Below are 16,991 nucleotides of genomic sequence, written 5' to 3' on the forward strand. Positions count from 1 at the left end.
TTGCGTTTTAGAGAACTTCCTGTTTACCTAGCAACCTTCAATATGGCGAAGAGAATTTGGACAATGACTATGTTTTCAGACGGATAGTTAAATAGATGAACAAAATATAGTGGATCAAATCAGTGCATTAAATCATTTAAAAGAAAAACTTTAAAAAATACATTTGAAATTAATTTGCTTGTGCAAAGTGCAACTTAGCAACAATGGCGACATCACACATGCAAAGAACTGGGCTAACACCCAAATCAAATATTATGATGACTGAAAACATTGTGGATAAGCCACGTATTCCATTAGTTGCCCATGTAATCACTGATGATGATATTGGATTACTCCAGGTATATACAAATTTACTGTGTTTTGTGAACTTACAGAGACGTGTTGAAAGAATCTGAGTCCATTCGCCCAAAATCACGTTTGCTCCCATTCACGTTCCCACCCCAAACGTTCGCACCCTTTATTGGTTTTGTGTTCAATAATTTTTTACTCGTGTTTTAGTTATGGTATTGCTGTAAACAACATTTTTATTGTATCAAAGTAAATTTTTTTTTTTTTTTAGGGGCCAGCTGAAGCCCGCCTCCGGGTGCGGGATTTTCCCACTGTGTTAAAGACCCATTAGTGGCCTTCTGCTGTTTTCTGCTCTTTGGTCGGGTTGTTGTCTCTTTGACACATTCCCCATTTTCATTCTCAATTTTAAAGTGACATTCTAAAAACATAAACATGTTTCCTACTTCATGCACTTTAACTGCACACAATCATTCAAATCATGAATTATTTCATAAAAAAAAACAGCACTAAAATGTTTAGAGTAACTGCTTTATAAAATTTAAAAGAGCACTAAATATTTTTTAAAAACCCTGAAAAATGACATTATACACCATTCACACACCAATACTATCTTATATGCACTAATATAAAACAGTTTATTTAAGAATTAATGTATCAATTCAAATAAGAGTCAATATTGTAATCAAAGTTCAAAGTCTCCTGTGGTGGAAAATCATCAACTGGTTTGTCTGATGGTCAATACAGTCTTCATCAAATCAAATCCCCCAAAAAATATTTCATTTTGAAATTCCCGAATTTTTATTAATGAAAATATAAATAATTTGATCTATACATCTAAAAAAACATCTAATAATTCAATCGGTTTTTGAATAAAAATAGGGTGCGAACGGACCCAGGGGGCGAACATGTATTGGGAGCGAACAGACCCGATACCTTGCTGAAAGAATTTTTGATCACAATGGCAGCATGTTTACATATGAAAAAGAAAGTTGCAAAGTTCAAAGTGCTGTAACTAAATAAAGCAACAAAATACATCAAAATTAAAGCTTACCTTTAATATTTTGTAAGGTGTCTTTTTAGCTTGATTACATTTAATATCCTTTTTGGAATTGAAATTTGTACAAACACTGAATGTAGGCAGGCGTAATACTGACCCAAATACGGTAGATTTCTTGGAACAAATAATTTTTAGATTAAATCATCCCAGTAAGGGTTTGTTAATAACCAAACATTTTCAATCACATTAAGGTCTGAACACTTTGGACCTGGGTTTCCACTGGGTCACCTCTTTTGCCAAAAAACAATATATTTTTCGCCATTTTCAATTTTTTTTCGCAAACTAACATTAACATAATTTTTATTTAAAATTTTCCTTCTTTCTTACAAAAAAAAAATCATTTTGCCACATTGTTGTCCATGATAATTCTACAAATCTATATATTAATCTACATTGTAATAAAAAAACACTAAACATTTACTTTTTAAAAGATACTGTAAAATTGCAATATAGATCATGAAAACGTAATTTTTGACCTCTTGGAACACATAATTCATCTTCAATTAAGTTTATCGGTTATATACTTCCTGTCTAGTTTAAGGATAAAGACTAAAGTCAGAGATTGTTCTTACTTTTGAACATTTTTGGTCAAAACAAAAGTTTTCTTTTCTAGACCATCGATAAAAGAAAAAGAGGAGACGTAAAACGATGCTTCAAACACGTGCGTTGCTAAAACGATTGTGGAGTACCCACCTCAAAACAATTATTTTTATCAAAGTTGTAAATAAATCCTTTAGGTGACATGTGACGCCATTTAACCACACCATTTCATTAAATAATACAATCATCACCTTTAATAATTAGTCCATTGTTGCCTATAGCTATAAAATGCAATCAGCTGATTATTGATTTTCTGTCAAAATCGTAACGAGTTCAAGGTGAATTCCCAGTATTGTCTGATCAGGTTAAGTCTGAGAAACCTGAAAAGAGTAAACAAGATGGATGAAATCGAATCGTTATATTTCTTTCGCCAAATTCTTTTGCCAATGATGAATTTTAATCGCCACTATTTTTATTTTTTCACAAAATGCGAAAATGGCAACAGCCAGCAGAAACCCTGCTATGGACTATTAATTCTGTTCTGGGCTACAAAATTTTGGGTGGACCATGCACAATGGACAGGCATGTTGCCATCTTTGAAAAAAAATTACCTCCAGGAAAATGTGAACTTATCTCTTGCCACAAATGTTCTTCAAGTATTTCTTGATATTTAACAGCATTTAATAATAATGCTCTCTACAGGAACAAGCTAGTGTACTGACACCATTGACATAAACACACCCCCTAATCATGACTTTTTTGTGATGTCAACGATTGAACAAGGTCTGGTATTCACCTCTTGTCCATGTTTCGCCATACATAAAGCCATACATGTATAAAGAAGTTGATAATCATGAATTTACTCTCATCGGAGAAAGTAACCTTTTTCCAGTTGCTAGTAACTGCCATCACCTTTTTTCTCTGCAAGTTTTTTTTTTTTTTATGATTGACTTCCTGATGACAAATTTCTTCTTATGTAAATGGTGCTGAATGGCACTCAAACAACAAAACAAAAAAAGAAACTTCATGGGAACTGTCCATAAGGGTTGAGGAATTAGGAAATGTAATGCAAACTATGTTCGACTTGTACTAGAACCTATTTTTTGCCACATGATGCTATCCAAAGGTCATGGGGAGAATCCTTTGTATAACAGGTCAATCTGTTTCTTTGTGACAGTATGAATTTTGAAAAGATATCATGATAATCTAATTCACATGTCCACACTTTTATAGAAGTCTTCTAGTCTATGAAGTGAAAAGTATTTTAATGGTAACTTTTATTTTGAAGCTATAATGTGTTTTCTAAGCAGACCAAATAAGTAATCTTTGAAAAATTTCATTTTAAATGCTTTCTGATTTTTTTCTGGTGATTTTAATCATTAGAATAAGAAGAAGAATATTTTTGGTCCAATTAAGGGCACTTGATGGGTAGCATGACATTTATTCACACAAAACAATACACTATGATTTTGTAAAAAAACTTTTTTTTTTTTTACATTGAATTGAAATATTAAATGTTCATATTAACTTAGTACAAATGTACATGTTCGTTAAGCATAGTTTAATGTAATCTGATAATTTTTTATTTCAGGGTGCTAAACTACAGCCTATCAATTTGAACAGAGTGGTGAAACTTCTCACAGATCCACATTCTGTAGGTTTAGTCAGAATTTTAATGATTTTCCACTAATTTATTGAAATCTTTACATTTGTCAATCTGTCTCGTATGACTGAAATATTGCTAAATCTATTCCACATCATTTTTTAATGATAACACATTGTTTTTGAAATGAATTCCTTAAGATGATCTGTTAAACAGATAATGGATATAAGAAGATGTGGTATGAGTGCCAATGAGACAACTCTCCATCCAAGTCACAATTTGTAAAAAGTAAACCATTATAGGTCAAAGTACGGTCTTCAACATGGAGCCTTGGCTCACACCGAACAGCAAGCTATAAAGGGCCCCAAAAATGACTAGTGTAAAACCATTCAAACGGGAAAACCAACGGTCTAATCTATATAAAAAACAAGAAATGAGAAACTCTTGGTAACCACATCAACAAACAACAACTACTGAACATCAGATTCCTGACTTAGGACAGGTGCAAACAAATGCAGCGGGTTTAAACGTTTTAATGGACTATTCTTTTCCTCCTTTTATTCACTGTTTATTACAAATATACATTTGTTTGTAGCTATTTCTTCTATATGAACCAAATTTTTCTGTATTTATCTTAACAGTTTGATGATTTTTTGACACATTGAATTATACTGGTGCTTTGTCATATAATTATTTTTCTTTTTTCATAAGATTACCTATTGTATTGTTATTCAATACTGGTACATACACATATAACACTGTAACATATTGTTACTGAATACTGGTACATACACATATAACACTGTAACATATTATTACAGAATACTGGTACATAGATATAAGAAGATGTGGTATGAGTGCCAATGAGACAACTCTCCATACAAGTCAAAATTTATAAAAGTAAACCATTATAGGTCAAAGTACTGTCTTCAACACGGAGCCTTGGCTCACACCGAACAGCAAGCTATAAAGGGCCCCAAAAATTACTAGTGTAAAACCATTAAAACGGGAAAACCAACAGTCTAATCTATATAAAAAACAAGAAACGAGAAACACTTATGAACCATATAACACTAACATATTGGTACTGAATACTGGTACATACACATATAACACTGTAACATATTGTTATTGAATACTGGTACATACGCATATAACACTGTAACATATTGTTATTGAATACTGATATATACACATATAACACTGTAACATATTGTTCCTGAATAATGGTACATACGCATATAACACTGTAACATATTGTTACAAAATACTGGTACATACACATATAACACTGTAACATATTGTTACAAAATACTGGTACATACACATATAGCACTGTAACATATTGTTACAGAATACCGATACATACACATATAACACTGTAACATATTGTTACAGAATTAATACTGGTACATACACATATAACACTGTAACATATTGTTACAGAATTAATACTGGTACATACACATTATAACACTGTAACATATTGTTACAGAATTAATACCGGTACATACACATATAACACTGTAACATATTGTTACTGAATACTGGTACATTCGCATATAACACTGTAACATATTGTTACAGAATACCGGTACATACACATATAACACTGTAACATATTGTTACAGAATACCGGTACATACACATATAACACTGTATCATATTGTTACAGAATACCGGTACATACACATATAACACTGTAACATATTGTTACAGAATACAGGTACATACACATATAACACTGTAACATATTGTTACAGAATACCGGTACATACACTTATAACACTGTAACATATTGTTACAGAATACCGGTACATACACATATAACACTGTAACATATTGTTACTGAATACCAGTACATACACATATAACACTGTAACATTTTGTTACAGAATACCGGTACATACACATATAACACTGTAACATATTGTTACAGAATACCACTACATACACATATAACACTGTAACATATTGTTACAGAATACCGGTACATACACATATAACACTGTAACATATTGTTACAGAATACCGGTACATACACATATAACACTGTAACATATTGTTACAGAATACTGGTACATACACATATAACACTGTAACATATTGTTATTGAATACTGGTACATACACATATAACACTGTAACATATTGTTACAGAATACTGGTACATACACATATAACACTGTAACATATTGTTACTGAATACTGGTACATACACATATAACACTGTTACATATTCTTTTTACTTGTAGGTTATGCTGTATGACCGACATGTCAATGCATTACAGAGATTAGTCAGACACTATCAGAAGGGATTTGTATCCTTTTTGGAATTTATTTGTACAAACAATGTAGATAGACAGACTCTAAAAAAAATAATGTTTTATTAACCACATTTTTGAAAGATAAAAGTTAAGTTTTCCTTATAACTATATATGTATCACATCTTCAATGATAATTTGCTTAAATCGCTCCAATTGAACTCTGTTGGAAAGTTGTCTCATTGGCAATCATACCCCATTTCCTTATTTTATAAAATAAATCAAGAAGATTGATTGATTGGTGTTTAATGCCACTTTCAGCACTATTGTGGTATTTCATGGCAGTCAGTTTTTTTGGTGGAGGTAATCAGAATGCCCAGAGGTAGAAAAACTGACAAGCCTAGTCAATTAAGATTGGAGTTGAGCACACCTGCCACATGCAGGATTCAAACTCACAACCTCAGTGTTGACAGGCTAGTGATATACTGGTAGTAGTTCTACTACTTAGACCACTTAGCCTCCAAGGCCCTAAAACAACAAGAAAAATATATATTCAATATATAATGAATAACATACACATGTTGAATCGAAAGGTCAAGATATAGAATAGCACACATGAAAGTAGTGATAAGTATTACTTGTTGATATATCTTGGAACATCATAGGGTTATATTCACTATATATAAATATATTTCCATTTTAACAAAAAAGAAAGTAAAATTCTTTGTTCTGGTGGTATACATTTTTTGGAATGTAGATTTTCTGTGCATTTTTTGTATTTTGTACGAGTCCTTAACTTTCTAACAGCCTATGAAGGACTTGGTACAGGTTTGTAAGATATTGAATACTTGTGCTGACAGAATGCCTGACCAACCATTATATGAACAGTTGATTGTGGATATATTAAAGATTTGTAGTTACCCCTTCCTAAAGGAGAAATCATCAGATGAGTTGGTGTATGAACAAATAGTTACAGAATCTGTATCACAACTAGGTGGGCAAACTATATTTACATCCTACACATTTACCATTGTTTTATTCTATTTCAAATCATTTACAATAAAAAATATCGGAAAAAGTTGTCACATATATACAGTAACAGTGTTTTCTTTTAAAAAAATAATGTCTTGTTTAACACATTTTTGAAAGATAAAAGCTTAAGTTTTTCTTATAACTATATATAATTATCACATCTTCAATGATAATTTCATCAAGGAAATTAAAATCGGTTGATTTCCTTTGAAATGAGATGCTCATGACTAATTGAATTTAAATATGGGTATTAATAAGGTATCAATCTCAATTACTGATGTCTAGCATCTGTTTATTTGTGAACATCTGTGTAAGCTATAAAAGAACATATTATTGTTTTATATTTTGTATGATAATGATGCCTGCTTTTCATAGTCAAGGATCTTATATGATTTTTGTCTTGCCTTGACAAGTCAAAAAGCAAGACTTAGGTATGTTGTTTCCAGCAGCAACAGTGTCAACAATTTGATAAGGTTCGTGACTAGGTCAGTTTGAAGAGAACCACTAATGGTATGTCAATGATATTTGGTATGCATTTGAAGCAGCATTGGCAAATCTCACTTCCACGGAGATTATTTGGCCCTGTCCCCTCAGTCATGGTCTATTGACTTTGAAACTTTTTTTTTTATTTGTTGTTCAGTATTTAGTCTTTTACAACCACTGTACAGCACCACCTGACTATGGTGTTAAAGGTTTTGATGAATAAAACAAAATTTAAATAATTGACTACATTTTTATACGAAGGCAAAAAATTTGGTATCACGTCGTCGTCCGTGTCAGCGTTTTCCGAAGACATTTGGTTTCCAGACAATAACTTAAGTTTAAGTGTATGGATCTCTATGAAATTTAACCAAAAGGTTCAATACCACAAAAGGAAGGTTGGGATTGTTTTTTTGGGGTGATGGTCCCAACCGTTTAGGAATTAAGGGCCAAAAAGGGGCCAAAACAAGCATTTTTCTAGTTTCAGGACAATAACTTGTGTATAAGTATTTTGATTGCTCTGAAATTGTACCACAAGGTTCAATACCACAAGTAGAATGTTGGGATTCATTTTGGGGGTAATTGCCCAAACCGTTCAGGAATTAGGGGCCAAAAAGGGTCTAAAATAAGCATTTATTCTAGTTTTCAGATAATAAATTGTGTTTAATTGTATGGATGTCTCTTAATTTGTACCACATTTTACAAAAAGAAAATTTTTTCAAAATTAATTTTTTTGGAAAGGGGGGGTAAAAAAAATTTTTGGGGGTGGGCAATTTTTTTGGAAAAGGGGGGGGGGGATTTTTTCCCCCTCAAAATTTAAGAAATTGTCAATTTTCCAAAGAAAACAATTGGGGGTCACAATTTATTCTACTAATTCTTTGTATATAGTCTGAAAACAGATTTACTAAGTATTGCGCAACAGCACAGTGTATTGCACAACAGCAAGAAATCTTCAGTTGAAATTAAATTCAAATCATATAACCAATTTCAAGTTCTTTGACACATTTATTCTGTGTCAGAAACCTTTAATGTGTCAAATATTTAATTACAATCCAAATTCAGACCTGTATCAAGCTTGAATATTGTGTCCATTTTTGCCCCAACTGTTCAGGGTTGGACCACTGTGGGTGTATCCAGCTGCGCTCGGTGAAGCAGTTTATTTTTACTACTGTGAATATATATTATATGAATATCATCAGTGATCGGGAAGGACGTGCGCCTTGCACCAATTGCGCTTATCGACCAGAAATGGCGCATAGAGTGACAAATGTAAGTGCCCGCGTGGCGCATGATATTTTTCACTTCGTTTTGAAACGTTGAGATATCGTCAAATGGATTTCCGATCGTATTTTGTGCCGCCATGTGTGAGTACACAACTGTGTAGTGTTTACTCCAATGATAGGAGCACCTATATATTTTTGGGACGTCTCGGGTGTTTTTCCTATGGTAATAATAGCAACATGCGGTATGACTGATTACCCAAAAAACGTAATTAACCATCATTCATGATATAATTTTTTATAAACAACTTTAAATTTGTGAAAATTGGCTAGTACAGGCGAGAATTCTTCTCTAATTATAATCTTTTAAGTAAGCTTGCTATTGTTTCGATTGAAAAATCCAAAAGCTTTTTATGAATAGCATAGTATTTGTCTCCATAAAAGGGGCTTAACTGTCCTTGTCAATTTTTTTGGTCTTTGGCTCGTTTTGACATTTTGTAAACATGCCTTCAGCGAATTGTTGTTGTGTCTTATCAATTAACGTTGCTCTCTACTGTTATTCTTGTCATCGTGATGAAGTAATAATAATACAAGTGCAGAAAAAATGCCATAAACGTCCTCTAATACGGAACGTCTGGAATAAGTATGGTATCGACGAAGACCCAATTTTAATGTAAAAAAAAACATGAACATGAACAAGGGAACAGTACCAGTTTTAACATTGTAAATAAAGGTTATCGTAAATATTGCCCGGTTTGGAAGAAGTTATTGTATATTCATTGAAATTTAAATTACAAAATCACAGGAACAATATCCATGATATTAATTAGAATCATACTTGTAAGTACAGTGAAATATACACTTTTTTTACTTTTTTTTTATTGTAAACGAATGGCCCACTCATTTGACAACATGTCCCATTAATTCTAAAAATGGCCCATTGAATTTATTTTTGGGGGGCCCTGGGCCCATAGAGAAAAAATCCTTCCAGATCACTGATAATATCAACATTATAATAAAAAGGGGAAAAGAACAATCACACACGCTCTTGCACTTGCATTTACATAACATACATCAACTTGTGTACTGCAAAGAAAAATGTTATCTTTGTAAAGATCTGCTCTTTATGAAAACTGTAAGTTCTAATTTTTTAAATGATTACATAGTTTACGTTAAAGGTTGATATTAGGTTAATTTAGGGGGAACCATTTATAATAAGTCAATGTAATTTGGTATGCAGTTGTATAAATATTGGCACATCCCATTTCCATGGCGATTATTATGCCCTGCCCCCTCAGTCATGGTCTATTGACTTTAAAACATTTTCATAATTCAAATATTGATGTTAGTGATTAGGTCGGTTCAAGTGGAACCACTTATGGTAAGTCAATGATATTTTGTATAGAGTTGTATAAGCATTGGCACATCTCAGTTCCATTGAGATTAGTTGGCCCTGCCCCCTAAGTCATGGTTCATTGACTGAATGTTTTGCATATATTATATGTACAAATATTCACACTTTAATTCTAACATGATCAATAAACTTTGAAACTTTTGCATAGTTAACATGTTAAAGTTTGTGATTAGGACAGTTTAAGGAATTAGGGGAACCACTTATGATAAGTTAATGATATTTAGTAAGCAGTTGTATTACAAATGTAGCATTGGCATATCTTATTTCCATAGTAGTTTTTTGGCCCTCTGCCTTTAGTCATTGTTCATTGACTTTATATATTTGGCATAATTCACATATTAAGGAATTCCTATTTTTACTTCAACATTTGCTTTTACTAACAAATTAACATACAGATGAGACATATTTCTGTGACAACAGAGTATTGTAATTTTATAGTGTATTGATATATATATGTAAATCTATATTAACAGGTTATATGATGAGAGTATCCAGTCGAGATATCAGGAAACAGATTTGTTCTACACTATTAAATTTCTACAGTGAAAAACCAAAGAATCAGAATGTTCAGAGTAAGTTTTGAATCATACAAAAACATGTGAACACATAGAAAGTAGGATGGAAAATTAAACAGAGTTTTATACAGTGGCATGGTCCAAATACTACGAAATGATGTATTACATTTAACATATACATTTAGTAAAACCAAGCTGTGTATTTGTTGATTGGAAGTGGTTGTGTTATGGTATATTAGCATAAATCTGTAAGATTGCAGAGGTGTAAATGAATAATTTAATAATGGAAACTTGGTAATCTTTATTATTTTTATTAGCACATTGAATGTTGTAGGTCATCATGATGCACTTTATTTTATTCTAAGTTTTGATAATACATTCAGTTATCTCCCTTTGAATACAGGTTTAATCTTTATTTTACAGAACACAAGGCTACGTCTCTAACTTACAATCAGAACATTATAGAGAACAGTGATGTATCAGAAACATTAGTAAAGGTAAATTTTACTTTAAGTCTGCCAGGTAAAAACTAACAGACTGGTATTTGTAGCTTGACCAGCAATTATATAGAAAAGAAGATGTGGTATGATTGCCAATGAGACAACTCTGCAAAAGAGAACTCTTCTTAACAGTCTAGTTGTTCTGGTTTCTATATACATTTACACCAGCTGTAACACCTTATTTCAAACAAACAAAAATTTGCCCTAAGTGATAGATTTAATTACAGCTGGACATTTAATCATGAATGTAAATTTCTATCATGTTTAGGGTTAATTTCTAATTTACACCATAACAATATTAACTCATTTGTTTTTAGAACTGAATATATGATGGTGAAACCATCCACGTTCACAATTTGCAATATAAAATTTTTGTATTTACAGTCTCTAGCTTTAATAGAGAATGAGTTGGACATGAAGCTTGGTATTCTAACTGTACTCCAGAAATTTTCAAACAAATCAGGTAATTTGTTCTATCACATTCTAAATTTAACAGGCCTGTAAATTGAGTGATATAGATAGATAAGGTTTATGTATAAAAATATTATTTTTATGGTTTTTAGCAATAAATAGCATTATGAGAAAAAAAATGATGGTCCCTTGTCACTGTTTTAACACATCAAATAATAATTTAAGATTTGACAAATTAATACTAGTCAAGATTGAAGAATAATTTAGAGATATTTATAAGTTTAACTGTGTTATATATACATCAATTTATCAAATCCAGTATTAACTAAATTTCAATATTATGTGTAAGGAATTTCACATACAAATCTGAAAATAACAAAAGATTAAAATTTTGAATGTAATTCATATATGGTCTTACATCTACAGTATTTAGATTACACATTGCATTGTTAATTTCATATTAATTTTCAGCAAAAAATTGTGATCAGATGTTACGAGCAGGTGCAGCAAACCGTATCTGTTCACGTATGATGGATCCGGATCCCTCAGGACAATTGTTGTTTAGATCTGTCAATATTTTATGGAATCTATTGGAAACTGGGGATCCAGCGCCATTGTCGGCACAACTGAATAATTTTGTTTGTATCAGGTATGGCTAATTGCTAATACCACTTTTAGGTTTATTGGTTTCATATTTTATTGACATTTTAGGAAATAATTCAGACCTTGTTCTCCATTTAGAGTTCACCTTATTGATGTTGGGACAGACTTTTCAAATTACCATGTTATGCATACAAAAACTAGATGCATATCTCCAGAACCATTTTTGATAATGATCTTCTTTTGCATGCATATAAGTCTTATTAGTTTAATCTTATATCTTATAGACGACATATATTCTTCTATATTCCTTATTCTTGGTGAATTGAGCAAAAGTTATACAAGTACATACTAAAGGAATGTTTATATGTTCGATATTCTTTTCTTATATCAGGTACTTTTTTGTCATATAAATAAAAGTTTATGTGACTGAGACCACGTTCATCTAGTAGAATTTTACTTTGCATAGGGACGTTGTCACTAATATAATGATTATCGCACTATGATTATTGCATGCAAATTGTTTCTTCAAATATTGACCTTAAATAATTATTTTAGAATCAAACTGACATGAGTTTCAAGGCATTCATTTTCTTATTGTGAGATGTCAACTCTCACCTGATACCAATATTTTCACATAAATGATGCAGTCCTTTAAATGCTAAAATATTAATGATTTATTTTTCTGTTTTGTATTACAGCCAATTAAGAGATGCATTTATCTACCAGCTAACACAAGGCTACAGCCATTATGACAGACAGCTGAGGAATGATTTACTAGTTCTATCTTCCCTGGTAGCCACACACTGCCCTAATGCTCCATTTATAGAGACTGGATTTGCCAAACAACTTACTTTATTTGCAACATTTCAAGAAGGTATTATCATATAGTTTAATTGTTGATGCAATGGTGATAAGGGAAAATACATTTATTTTCAATCTTTCAATCACCATTTAATAACAAATCTTGTTGATGACACTATACTCTTATAAAAAGAAAACATACTTCAGCTTTAGATAGGAGTCTTGTGTTCACAAGTGGTTGATACACTTCAACTTCAAAATAAAAACCTTGATACAAATGTTTTATCATTTTTTTTTGGTATCATTTGTTTAATTTAAAAGTAGAGCCACAATGCTCTGGTAAAAGATCTGTTTATCTAATGTTAGTGATGCGACAATGTTCTGGTAAAGCATTTGTTTATCTAATTTAAGCGATAAGCCACAATGCTCTGGTCAAAACATTTGTTTATATAATTTCAGTTAAGAGCCACAATGTTCGGGTAAAACATCCGTTTATTTTATTTTAGTGATGCCACAATACTCTGGTAAAGTGTTTGTTTATCTTATTTCAGTGAAGAGCCACAATGCTCTGGTAAAACATTTGAAGTTGATGCAGAACCATGAAGACTTTGAATTGAAGAAGTTATTGTTTAACATCCTGATATCTCTCAGTAAAGACACAACAGCCATTCCTGTAAGTAACAGCACACAAAAAGTCTCTGTAAAGAGTGTGTTTACAGTTAGTTCAGTGGACAAACAATCTCTATACAGAGTCTGTTTACAGCTAGTTCTATGACAGTGGACACACAATCTCTATACAGAGTCTGTTAACAGTTAGTTCAGTGGACAAACAATCTCTATACAGAGTGTGTTTACAGCTGGTTCTGTAACAGTGGACACACAATCTCTATACAGAGTTTGTTAACAGTTAGTTCAGTGGACAAACAATCTCTATACAGAGTGTGTTTACAGCTGGTTCGGTAACAGTGGACACACAATCTCTATACAGAGTCTGTTTACAGCTGGTTCTGTAACAGTGGAAACACAATCTCTATACAGAGTCTGTTTACAGTTAGTGCAATGGACGAATAATCTCTATACAGAGTCTGTTTGCAGTTAGTTCAGTGGACAAACAATCTCTATACAGGTTCTGTTTACAGCTAGTTCTATAACAGTGTACAAACAATCTCTATGCAGGTTCTGGTTACTGCTAGTTCTATGACAATGGACAAACAATCTCTATGCAGAGTTTATATACAGCCATTTCTGTATAGCATTAGACAAAATCAATCTATGTACCTCTGCACAGAAGCTATTTCCTCAAAATGATAAATCTTCCACACAAAGTAAAGAAAAAGATAAATACTAGTTCTTATAAGTATGCAAGTACATCTTAATTCTGATCAAAAAAATTTTGATATGTAGTTTATTTAAAAAAAAAGTGAAAATATTTATAGGAAAACATTTTTTCAGATTTCATTACTACGGTAAGTTTACAGAAATTTATTTGGAGTCAACAAGGCATTGTTACCTCCAACCGAAGAAATGCCTGTAAAAAAGTATTGAAACAATAATGTTTCTCCTCATTTAGGCATATGGCTGATTTTCCTAACTGTATGATTTTTAACACACTGAAGAAAATAAATTAGATAATTTTTGTATTAGGTGTGCATGGTTTGTTGACCCAGAATTTAACAAATCTTTTTAAGATATTGTCTTTTATGCACCTAGGTTTTATCAGAAGGACATCTGATGTTGGCTCTGATGTCTTATGTACGGGCCAACGAGAAAACTTCTGGTCCAAGAGATTGGTCTCAAGCACAGTTTGAGGAGATACAGCTTCATGCTTTAGGAACCCTCTGTTCACTGTGTCCACTGATGTTGGAGGATTATATGATTTGTCAAGGGAGTACCAGATTGCTGTTATTATTAGAATGGTGTACTGGACCAGGTAAGACAACTTATTAATACATGAGAGAAAATATAGAACCAAATTAATTTAAGTAAATGCTAACCAACACTTGTGGGTAGGTGCCTTTGACTCTGATCTAATTAACAAGGATTACCACTTTACCAGCCAGAGGTTGGTGGTTATCCTTGGGTATCCTGGCTTCCTCCACCAATAAAAAACTGAATGCCAGGATATTGCAAAGAGTGCTGAAATTGGAATTTAACACCAACAAACAAACATATTACCACATATTATTTTTACAATGAAATTTAGTTACCCTAATGTGTAATATTCCTCACATTATAGGTTTACATAATTGATGTTCATCTCAAATGTTTCCAAATTGTGAATACCCAATATTAAAAAAATCTGAGTCAGGATTCATTGAAAACATTTGGTATACTAAAAAAATTGACTTTAACTAACATTTGCTCTTCTACATAATAAAAGAGCTACGTAGGCTTATTAGATGCATCTGCAAATGTGACGAGGTAGGAATACTTCATTTGGCATAAACCTTTAACTTGGTGAAAAGTTAGGTGAAAAACAACCTTCAGTGCAGTTTTTACTGAATGAAAATTGTTTTGTCTGGTCTTTGGCAAGAGATTTCATTTGCAATTAAGATGACCATTAAAATTTTCCCACAGAGCCCTTTGCATTATTTATCAAGACATGTAATTGGACAAAATATGTAGATGTAGTTTATTCAGAACATATTTGACTTTGCATAAAAAGGGGAATGAGTCATGATTTAGTACAATTTATTAATTTTAATATTTTTATTTATGAAAAGGTACATTACTTTCAAAAGATTATATATTTATTATTACTGAACCCTGAAGACAATAGGAGACCATTGATTCCATCATCATGCAATATAATTCAATTTTCTTAGGTGTGGCACTTTTACCAACAGAACCATATACACTTTTGATATGTATAACATAAATTAATGTATATCAGTTTATTTTTTGTGTCTTTAGATTTAGACTGGGGAGTTAAATATTCCCTGTGTTATTTATTCAGATTCACAGCTTAGGGAGTTAAATATTCCCTGCGTTCTTTATTCAGATTCACAGATTGGGGAGTTAAATATTCCCTGTGTTCTTTATTCAGATTCACAGATTGGGGAGTTAAATATTCCCTGTGTTTTTATTCAGATTCACAGCTTGGGAATTGTAATATTCCCTGTGTTTTTTTATTCAGATTCACAGATTGGGGATTTAAATATTCCTTGTGTTCTTTATTCAGAATCACAGCTTGGGGAGTTAATATTCCTTGTGTTCTTTATTCAGATTCACAGATTGGGGAGTTAAATATTCACTGTGTTCTTTATTCAGATTCACAGCTTGGGGATTTGAATATTCCCTGTGTTTTTTATTCAGATTCACAGATTGGGAGTTAAATATTCCCTGTGTTCTTTATTCAGAATCACAGCTTTGGGAGTTAAATACTCCCTGTGTTCTTTATTCAGATTCACAGATTGGGGAGTTAAATATTCCCTGTGTTCTTTATTCAGATTCACAGCTTGAGGATTTAAATATTCCCTGTGTTTTTTATTCAGATTCACAGATTGGGGATTTAAATATTCCCTGTGTTCTTTATTCAGAATCACAGCTTGGGGAGTTAAATATTCCATGTGTTCTTTATTCAGATTCACAGATTGGGGATTTAAATATTCCTTGTGTTCTTTATTCAGATTTACAGCTTGGGGAATTAAATATTCCCTGTGTTTTTTATTCAGATTCACAGATTGGGGATTTAAATATTCCCTGTGTTCTTTATTCAAAATCACAGCTTTGGGAGTTAAATATTCCCTGTGTTCTTTATTCAGAATCACAGCCTTGTGTAATGCATTTAAAAGAAAAGTGAAATGTTTGTGTAGGATAATTTTCAGGGTAAAATGTCCATCACAATAATAGATAAAATTAGACACACAAGGATATTTCCCAATATATGATTTACAGATGACATAGTTCTGTTTTTCTTTTTTTAAATTTCTTTTATTTAAATTATCTAATTTGATATTACAGAGGATTTTGGTGGTCATGGTAACAGTTACCATGGAACTGGTGGTCGTGGTAACAAAAGAGCTCAGATGAGATATTGTTTACGTCTGATCCGAAGTATTGTTTCTACCGGACAAGAAACAGTTCTCCAAGATCTGGCTGACCAAGGAGCCATTAATCAGATTTCCAGTATGTAACTATTCACTTTATTCATTTATAGAGTTAGAATTTGTGATTGACCAAAAAATCATGAATATATCATATTCAATCTTTTCATGTTGTAAAAAACTGTAGGACAAGAAAATAAAAGGCATACATAGGTATA

The 16,991-nt window shown here is 32.0% G+C and overlaps 1 protein-coding gene across 1 annotated transcript in view; it reads left to right on the forward strand.

The window, feature by feature from the left end:
- Window positions 1-8: 8 nt before the first annotated feature.
- LOC127730943 (cilia- and flagella-associated protein 69-like) overlaps window positions 9-16,991 on the forward strand; it is a 43,530-nt gene continuing 26,547 nt past the window's right edge. Inside the window, exons 1-12 of the mRNA XM_052239571.1 lie at window positions 9-338; window positions 3,477-3,539; window positions 5,743-5,808; window positions 6,559-6,745; window positions 10,371-10,469; window positions 10,836-10,909; window positions 11,297-11,375; window positions 11,795-11,972; window positions 12,625-12,800; window positions 13,279-13,400; window positions 14,438-14,657; window positions 16,691-16,855. Of these exons, the coding sequence (XP_052095531.1) occupies window positions 204-338; window positions 3,477-3,539; window positions 5,743-5,808; window positions 6,559-6,745; window positions 10,371-10,469; window positions 10,836-10,909; window positions 11,297-11,375; window positions 11,795-11,972; window positions 12,625-12,800; window positions 13,279-13,400; window positions 14,438-14,657; window positions 16,691-16,855 (1,564 nt within the window). The 5' untranslated portion in view covers window positions 9-203. The remainder of the gene's footprint in view (window positions 339-3,476; window positions 3,540-5,742; window positions 5,809-6,558; window positions 6,746-10,370; window positions 10,470-10,835; window positions 10,910-11,296; window positions 11,376-11,794; window positions 11,973-12,624; window positions 12,801-13,278; window positions 13,401-14,437; window positions 14,658-16,690; window positions 16,856-16,991) is intronic.

This window comes from Mytilus californianus, unplaced genomic scaffold (assembly GCF_021869535.1).
Source record: "Mytilus californianus isolate M0D057914Y unplaced genomic scaffold, xbMytCali1.0.p SCAF_2, whole genome shotgun sequence".
NCBI lineage: Eukaryota > Metazoa > Mollusca > Bivalvia > Mytilida > Mytilidae > Mytilus > Mytilus californianus.